This window comes from Cajanus cajan, chromosome 3 (assembly GCF_000230855.2).
Source record: "Cajanus cajan strain Asha chromosome 3, NIPB_CcT2T_4, whole genome shotgun sequence".
Lineage (NCBI taxonomy): Eukaryota > Viridiplantae > Streptophyta > Magnoliopsida > Fabales > Fabaceae > Cajanus > Cajanus cajan.
Genome location: NC_138519.1, coordinates 77,883,916 through 77,893,010, shown reverse-complemented (window position 1 = coordinate 77,893,010; position 9,095 = coordinate 77,883,916). Strand labels below are relative to the sequence as shown.

The window sequence follows — 9,095 nt, the reverse complement described above, 5'->3', positions numbered from 1 at the left end:
TTCCTATGCCACTCCCTCACACTTAAAATATATATCTACTTTAACCATTCTTTATAAACTTTACCAGACAGCCACTTCTTTTAAAAACAAATATTTGGCTTAACTCCCATGTCTTCATGGAACTGGATTTATCTGGTAAGTATATTGGTGAAGCACAAAACATTAAAAATTATACAAAGACACACAAACGACCTCTTTATACCATTAAAAAAAAAGCATAGTATATATAATAGTATACAATTTAGCAACAAGTGCACACTTTACTGAAAAACACATTTATATTCCTATTGCATGTATAGTTTAACCACTATTAATGAAACTTACATGTTGTTTGTCCCCGGACCAAAACTTTGAATAGTGGCTCCTTTTACGCATGTCTTTATCTTTTCTATTTCTTTATTAGCACAAAAAACCAGGCTAGCAAAATCAAACCAACCGCATATACTGTCCAATGTTCATTAACCTCATATTTCACAAATTCAAAGAAGACAGAAAGATGACTTATATATATATACTATAATGCCCCAAAAGCAATACAAAAAAAAACAAAGAGGAAAAGGACAAAGATTTTGGTACTAGATTACTACATGGTTATGGTATTATAAATGCACACGGACTGAGATCTTTATGGTTCAGAAGCTCAGAAGGAAAGTGTTGAGTTCAGAGGCACAGAATCATTGAGAGGAATCTGGAAGTGAAATATTATGGAAGACGGCATGTCAGGCTTTTGTATTAGAGGTGCAAGTGTTGGTGGTAACAGCACTGGCACAAAGTGTGGGCGTTGGAATCCCACCACTGAACAAGTTAAGGTTCTCACTGAACTGTTCAGTTCTGGGCTCCGAACACCAAGCACTGATCAGATTCAGAAGATCTCTAATCAGCTTAGTTTTTATGGTAAGATTGAGAGCAAGAATGTGTTCTATTGGTTTCAAAACCATAAGGCTAGGGAGAGACAGAAACGTCGCAAGGTTGATAAGGGTGTGATTCGTAGAGAAAACTCTATCCCCAAGAATTCTTTTGCACAAAGTAAGTACCATATTTGATCTATAAGTTATTTATTTTTTAGTAACTATCCACCAGCTCTGCCTGATGAGTAATCTCTGCCATGATGGATCCATATGTAGTTTTTTTTATTGTTACTAAGTATCTATTGATGAATAATCTCTGTGGAAGAATATCTATATGCAGTTATGTACTACTACTGCTACTATGTTTTTCAAAAACGATATGTAATGATAACAGAACTAGCTTGGATTGTCTAATGTTTGATTAATTTGGATTTGTTTCTTTTAGCAGATTATGCTCAGGTGTATGAGGTTTCTGAGCCCGAGAGGGTGATCGAGACTCTTCAACTCTTTCCCTTGAATTCCTTTGGTGAATCAGAATCAAAGAATATGAGGGTGCATGCAAGTGAATGCAGGGATAATACGATGTTTTCATACACAGTGGGGGAACAAATGGATCACCCACCATTAGATCTTCGCTTGAGTAGTTTTATGTGAAAATGGGAATCTTTTTGGGGTGGTGGTTGGAGAAGGGGATGTTATGTTTGTTTCAATAAATACATTCTTGTTAGGTTTAGCATAAAGAAAATGTATCTTAATATTGGTAATATTTACCTAGTGAGTTTTAGTTCCTTCTTAAATATTGGAAATGATTGGACATTCTTCTCTGCATGCTCGGTTCATGTTGTTTTTCTCTCTATTTTCTGAGTATACTATCCTTAGATATTTTGAATGCTTGGGATTCTAATTACTCTCATTCTAATGAGAGATGTCACCTTGGAATGCTTAAAGGATACTTTTACTATTCGGTTGCAAATGAGCCATGCCTCGGGTCTGCTCCTATCTTTGAATATCAAGAACAATATACACACAAATATGAGTAATAAATGGTACGGAATCTAAGCATGTTGGGAATGTCATTCATCGTTATCATCTACTAATCTAAAACTAATTAAAATCACTGTTTAAGATGGACTAGGATAAGACCAAAGTTATATCGCTCTGATTCGCATGCAAGGGTAAGAACATGGTAAAATTAACCAGGGTAGATTGAGGACCAACCTTGAAATATATGGCAAACAAAAATCTTCCTTTTTGGTTACTTTTTTCACACTCCCGCCATAAATCTGTCACATAAAACAATAGTTTAAGCTTAACCAATACTACCTTTTAAATTAAGATTACAAAATTGTTTTTTTGATTAAAAAATTATTATTATTAATACGTTCCTAATAATCATCATTTCTAATGTACTTCTACTACAAATTTTAGTGAAAACTTTCTATTTTTTAATTAATCAGTATCTTTAGGATGTTGATTGGTAAAACTCATAACAAAATGCCCAATAATGTGAAAAAGTAGAGAAATTAAAGAAATTTATTTTAACGGGTATAAAGAGAGGTAGTCAAAAAAGTGAAATAATTGAGAATTTGATAATGTATGACGAATAAAGATTTCCTCTGAATATATATGTTTGACTTTTTGAGAAAGATGGCAATAGCTGAAGAAAATCATTAGAGAAAGGTGTAAGACAGACTTTGAAAAATACAATATACCAGCTTTATTATATAGATCAGCTCTCAATGTCACATGACCAGCTTCATGAATAAACTAGTAACTAACCAATAGGGTAGATCTATGATTTTTCCCCCCTCCATCAGCATATGCGATATCTCAAAGTTAATAACTAATAATTAATTTATATTTATAAAATATGATTTTGGTTGATAAAATATTATTTTATATAATTTAATATAAAAAAAATACTTTAATAATATCTTAAAATAATGATCTATGACTCTATCTTACTCAGGATAATTTAGTGTAGAAAAATTGCATTAATATTATCAATTTTACTAACCATTTTGAATAATGATTAAAAATTTTAAGTGATTTTTTTATTAAAAATATAATATTTAATGATATAAATGCTCTTTTAGGGTAATTTTTAATAATTTTTTTTTATCAACTTCTTAAATAATGTTAGCTTGGGAGGTGAAGTGTTTGATATAATAAATATTTTTACTTTTCTAGAAATATAAAGTTGGAAAAATTATCTTCTCGTGTCTATAATTGTTATTCCAACCAGCCTTTCATATCATGTTATTAACACCAATTATGCATCATATATGTGTGTCTCCACCACCACCACTCAAAATAATTTATTAATTGCAATAAAACCAGAAATAAAATTTTGATTTTAAGAACATAGTATCATATATCTGATACTATATATAATGTAGTTATATATATATATATATATATAAGTGATTTTTGGAGTAGTTATTGCAGTAAAATTAGATATAAAAATGTGTACACCAAAAGTGCACATTCCATTTATATATAATGTAGATAAGTATATTTTTTTATTTATAATAACTTAATATCTTTTAGGTCAAAATATATTTTTGATCGTTTACCTTAAAAAAAATTAAATTTAAAATTTCATTTTAAAGGTTTCATTTTCAATTTTAGAATGTAATTTTAGTTTTGTTTTGACTGATTTGTGAAACTTGTTTGATTAGATATATTACATAAAAGCAATGAAATCTATTAAAGTAATTTTTTTTAATAATTTATGAGACTCACTTTTTACATATTTTTTTTTATCATATTTAGAATTCTTTTTTTTTTTTGGTTATTTAAACATTAATCAAGTTTCATGTTTCATAAATTTTATGTAGTTAAATTTAGTGAGACAAAATTCATAGATTGGATTATATAAATAAGCAAATCTAGTGCCATTAATAAAGAAGAATTACACATTTCATTTGCTCATAATAATTATGACAATTTCCAATATATATTTTTTTATATAATTTTAAACATATTTTTAACTCTCCCCTAGTTTTTAGGTGATTTTGGTTAATAACCATTTAAATTTAATTATGTGTTTGTATGGATAAAAATATATTTTCTACTTACTTAAGTAGAGTATGATAAATTATTATAACCGACACAAGTGTTTATTTTTTAGAAGACAGAAAATATGATATTAACATAGCCATCATATAGTTTGTGGGTGTTGTACTTAAAATTGTAGCACCATTAACTTTTCCAAAAGCTACGAACATGACATGCAAATTCTATTACCACATAACACAAGCTCTTTATTCCAACCAGCCTTTCATATCATGCTATTAACACCAATTATGCATCATATATGTGTGTCTCCACCACCACCACTCAAAATAATTTATTAATTGCAATAAAACCAGAAATAAAATTTTGATTTTAAGAACATAGTATCATATATCTGATACTATTTTTTATAAAAACATTTTTATTAATCCAACAGATAAATAAAAAATGATTATTAAAAATGTTATTATAGACAAATTTATATTAGTCTCAATTAGTATTATTAAAAATAAGTTTTTGAATGAGGGTAATTGGGCCAGTGGATCGTTAACGAGACATTGGAAACCGACCCATAGGCCCAAGAATACTTGGGCAATGGGCAGAAAAGAGTGGAGTGTGGAAAGAAAAGAAAGAAAAGAAAAAGGAGTTAGAGGCATTAAATAAGAAGAGGAGAAATGGAACAGGAAAAGAAAAGAAGGCCAAGCAGAGGAAGAAAAGAATAGAAGGGAGAAGAGAGAAAGAATTGCAATGGATGTGATAAAGACGCAGCAAATCTCGTCGCGACCAATCGAGAAGGTGGTAGTTCACCCGCTCGTCTTGCTTAGCATCGTCGACAACTACAACAGAGTCGCCAAAGACACTCGCAAACGCGTCGTCGGCGTCTTGCTCGGTTCCTCCTTCAAAGGCACCGTCGACGTCACCAACAGCTACGCCGGTGCCGATCTATCCTTTTTCCTTTCCAACCTCCGCATTGCTAATTCTTCTTCTCCATCTTATACTTTAGTACCCTTTTCTTTTATTTCAATTATGTTCCTTCACTCATTGTTCATCTATGTCAAGACCTAATACCACTTTCTCAAAATTAATAATACTATAATTACCCCTTGCCCACTGCTTCCCCAATTTCTGACCTATTGAATCACAAATCAGGCTTGCCCTTGTCGTTAGTCGTTAGTGGTGGGGTTAGGATGCACAAGGTACTAAGTTCGAGCTTTGTATATCATGAGAGCAAAGGGTGTCCATGATTATTATGTATTATGTATAACATTATTCACACTAGTTTGCTTCATTTTGGTATGTTTACCACGTTGGATATCCAATTTAACGTATAACATTGCTGCTTCCAATGTGAATTTTGTTGGAGTGATTCTTTGCGCGATTTAGGCATGTCAACACGAAATGGAGTGTGTGAATTGTCTCTCTCTCTCTCACTACTTGGTTATCGAATTGACAGTGCCCTTTGAAGAAGATGACAAGGATCCAAGCATCTGGTTTCTTGACCACAATTACCACGAATCCATGTTTTCCATGTTTAAAAGAATAAATGGTATCACTTGGGAAAATTTTCCTTTTGTATTTCTTTTTTGATTAAATATATCTGATCTAATTATTGAACATGTTCCTTTATTGTGTGATTTACAGCAAAGGAGCATGTCGTCGGGTGGTATAGCACAGGTCCAAAACTGCGTGAAAATGACCTTGACATTCATGGCTTATTTAATGAGTAAGTTTATTGAGCTGAATTCATGGTAGTTAACATCTGGATTCAAACCGTAAAATCCACGGTTTTATGACTTTAATCCCTTTAGGCAATTCAAATCCAAATTGTAGTTAAAATCCATGTTGCGGTAAAATCCTTCTAATATTAGGATGTAAATCCCAAAATCACTAAAATCCTTCAGTTTTGCTATTTTGTTGGTGATCCGTTTGGATGCATGACTTTGACCTGATTCATTTTTTGCCGACCAGTTTATTTTTCTCTCATTACTCACACAGACACTGCACCATTCTCTTGTTTGATTTGGTGAATCAGCAAACTCTAATACTTGTGTGAACCATTCTCTCCTTCAGTCCTTTGTTATTCTTCCATTCTTCCTGTCTGAGGCTTTGGGCCATTGTTGTCCTCCATCTGAGCCATTACTGTTCTTGGTCCATCTTTCTCTGTTTGATCCTCCGTTTTTGGTGTTCAAGTTTTACGTGTTGTAATGTGTGGTGTGCATGTGTTTTGGATGACATTTATGTAATATAGGTTATGAAGATGTATTAAATTTTTTTTTTGAAATGCTATCTTTGATTTTGAGATTTTCTTGGTAACCTGTTTGGATGTTTGACCTGATTCTTTTGTTGTTACTGATCCACTTTTTATTTTTTTCTTGGTAACCCAAATTGTTGTGAGAACCCTTCTGTCCATTGTTTTTCCTCTTTCTGAGGCTTTGGGCCATTGCTATTCTTCATCTTCTTCCTCTGTTTGAGCCTGTGTTTTTGGTGTTCCTAGTTTTATTAATTGTAATGTATGTGTTGTGTCCTTGTGTTTTTGGAATTGTTTAGTTTTTTACTACTTTATGAGTTTTGACTTACGAATATGATGCATGACATTTATAGGATACGGATTATGAATATGTATGTATTATGAATTTTGTAAACTCTTATGATTTGATTTGTGATTTTATTATTATTTGCAATTTTACCTCCCTGATTTTAACTACCTTGGCCGAATTCTTGTGGACTGTGGAGTGATATTTCTATGCTTTGTTTTCTTCACTTAATTTGAGCATTTATATTTCCCTGTCTTACTTCAAAATATAAAGTGGCTTCGCAACTTCCTTACCTTTTTACCCTCATCAATATCATTGTCATATATTGATTGAAACATCTTTGCCTGTTTATGTATTTATTGTAGTCATCTGTTGTTTTGTATACCTGATTAATCTTTATCCAAATTGATCAAAGCTTAAAACTGTTGCAGCTATGTTCCAAATCCTGTTTTGGTCATAATTGATGTTGAACCTAAGGAATTGGGAATCCCAACAAAAGCATATTATGCTGTTGAAGAGGTTAAAGAGGTAGAACACAAGTCCTTTATGTCTTTGATAAAGTGTATATGATGGTGGGAAGGAAGCTAGTGTTTTCTCAACATAGTTTATTCTGAATACAGAATGCTACTCAAAAAAGTCAAAAGGTCTTTGTGCACGTGCCATCAGAGATTGCTGCTCATGAAGTTGAGGAAATAGGTATTTCATGCCAATGAACCTAAAACTACTATAATGTGAAAATTCTAAATTTTATCCATACAGATGTGCAACCAATTTCTCCTTTTTTTTTTCTTTTTTTTTTAATTCTTCATACCCTTGTGCAGGAGTGGAACACTTGCTTAGAGATGTGAAGGATACAACCATTAGCACCCTTGCGACAGAGGTTTTTATTTTTCCCTTTTAAGTTATTCTTATTTATTTATTCCTTTTCCTTTGTTTTCTGTTGTATGTTTTTTTGCTGTAACTTATCCTTATTGATGCCGAGTGTGGACAACATAATTTTTACATAGGTAAGTGCAAAACTCACAGCCTTGAAGGGTTTGGATGCAAGGCTTAAAGAGATAAGGAGTTACCTTGACCTTGTTATTGATGGAAAGCTTCCATTAAACCATGAGATCCTGTACCATCTGCAGGTTTGTTTCTCATATTCTTGCTTAGTAAATGCTGATTGTTTGGCTCTTTTGTAAAAAAACAGGAAACCATGTGATACGTAGCAAATGGCTGGCAGGAATAATAGAAACATTTTGTTTCAATTTTATTTTTATGCTTATGCTGTATTATTGTTTTTAACCATTTCATTTCCTCGTTGCAATTTGTTAGGACGTGTTTAACCTGCTACCAAATCTTAATGTTGCTGATCTTATCAAGGCTTTCGCAGGTTACGATTTGTGACTTGATTAATATCATTTTTTTTCTTCTAGAATATCCATATTAAATTGTTGATCTGTCTTCCATGTGTAGTGAAAACAAATGATATGATGCTAGTAATATACCTCTCATCTCTCATCAGAAGTGTAATAGCACTCCACAACTTGATTAACAACAAGGTGAGATACACTCCCCTGAATTCTTCTGCAAGTATCATCGATGGTTGTTGATTACTTCATATTTAGAATTTGTTATGATATTATGAAAAATAATAATTTTGCAAGGTTGGAGAAAATTAGTCCTCCGTTTGTGTAGTCAGGTTTAGTATTCGGTAAGCTAGGCACTTGATGAACTCGTTCTCTGCTTACACCTTACTGGGTACATGGGTTATATCTATAAAAATGAGACAAGCTTATCTAGTGAAATGTTTCTAAGTCATCACTGATATACTGTGATTCGTGTCTTTTAATATTGTAATGTGATTTCAGATGCTTAACAAAGAGCATGAACGGGCAGAAGACTCAAAATCAGTTACAGTACCGAGTGCAGCTGCGTAAGTTTTGAGGGTTGTGATAGCTTGGAGCTCTAAATGTTATTGAATACATGGATTGAGATTGTTGCACTTTTTTACTTCGGTCGATCTTGCCTATTTGTGCTAGGGTTAGAGAACTTACACCTAACATGGCATAATGATCCTTTTATGCGATTCCGGTGCTTCATGTATTTTACCCTTAAATACTTATCCATTTTCTGTTCGGTAGTTTTGGAAGTAGCCGTTAAAGAATTCAATATTATAAACAAATTGATTAAAATATCAGAATTCAGAAATGAATCTTTGCCCCGATAATTTTTACTTGATCCTTGAGGTATCATTTAGATTAGTCGAAGCACCTGTGGTGTTGAGTTGCAACATATATGCCGTTATGATTATGAACTATGTCGGGGGAGGGGAGGGGGTATGAGGATGACCTGCGTAAAATTCCAGTATTCGAGTATCGTTATTGTATATGATAGTATATCTTCTAATTGCAATGGTAAGTTTGCTAAATTGTAAATTACTTGCTTAAATATTATATTTTCTGTAGATTAACCACCTGAAGTTTAAATTTTTGTGATATACATGCTTGAATTTTATTGCTAAAAATCTCGGTTTCTTTTTGTGAAAATGGAAATGAAGATTAATGCAATTTAACTTGAGTATGTTGTGGAGCACCTGGAAAAGTTAAAACTAATTATAATGACATGTTCGTTATTAACAGTATAAAAGGATGTTTGACAAAAATGAACACAACTTGATAAATGCTTGTAGTCTTAGTCGGAACATTAAAAC

General features: G+C 32.2%; 2 protein-coding genes across 3 annotated transcripts; both read left to right on the top strand.

Annotated features, from left to right (window-relative positions):
• The first annotated feature begins 452 nt into the window (after positions 1-452).
• Positions 453-1,820, top strand: LOC109788219 (WUSCHEL-related homeobox 7). Of its 2 annotated transcripts, none has more exons than XM_083072156.1 (2): positions 453-1,026; positions 1,294-1,820. In XM_083072156.1, exons 1-2 carry the CDS (start codon positions 705-707, stop codon positions 1,500-1,502), a joined length of 531 nt encoding a protein of 176 aa, XP_082928282.1. In that variant the 5' UTR covers positions 453-704; the 3' UTR covers positions 1,503-1,820. The 2 variants fall into 2 exon arrangements, with proteins under 2 accessions (XP_082928282.1, XP_082928283.1); XM_083072157.1 differs by having other exon boundaries at positions 1,297-1,819.
• Positions 1,821-4,519: 2,699 nt separating this feature from the next.
• On the top strand, positions 4,520-8,623 carry LOC109812185 (26S proteasome non-ATPase regulatory subunit 7 homolog A). The gene is made up of 10 exons (XM_020376134.3): positions 4,520-4,800; positions 5,320-5,412; positions 5,508-5,589; positions 6,832-6,928; positions 7,021-7,096; positions 7,222-7,280; positions 7,408-7,530; positions 7,718-7,775; positions 7,859-7,944; positions 8,254-8,623. Exons 1-10 carry the CDS (start codon positions 4,614-4,616, stop codon positions 8,320-8,322), a joined length of 930 nt encoding a protein of 309 aa, XP_020231723.2. The 5' UTR covers positions 4,520-4,613; the 3' UTR covers positions 8,323-8,623.
• The last annotated feature ends 472 nt before the right edge of the window (positions 8,624-9,095 follow it).

What these genes read in the sequence shown, in the direction of transcription:
- LOC109788219 (XM_083072156.1), top strand. Translation starts at nt 705, where the DNA reads ATGGAAGACGGCATGTCAGGCTTTTGTATTAGAGGTGCAAGTGTTGGT. An exon ending in CAAGAATTCTTTTGCACAAA is followed by an intron (nt 1,027 to 1,293) that starts GTAAGTACCATA and finishes TGTTTCTTTTAG; the next exon opens with CAGATTATGCTCAGGTGTAT.
- LOC109812185 (XM_020376134.3), top strand. Translation starts at nt 4,614, where the DNA reads ATGGATGTGATAAAGACGCAGCAAATCTCGTCGCGACCAATCGAGAAG. An exon ending in ATTCATGGCTTATTTAATGA is followed by an intron (nt 5,590 to 6,831) that starts GTAAGTTTATTG and finishes AAACTGTTGCAG; the next exon opens with CTATGTTCCAAATCCTGTTT. An exon ending in TCATGAAGTTGAGGAAATAG is followed by an intron (nt 7,097 to 7,221) that starts GTATTTCATGCC and finishes ACCCTTGTGCAG; the next exon opens with GAGTGGAACACTTGCTTAGA.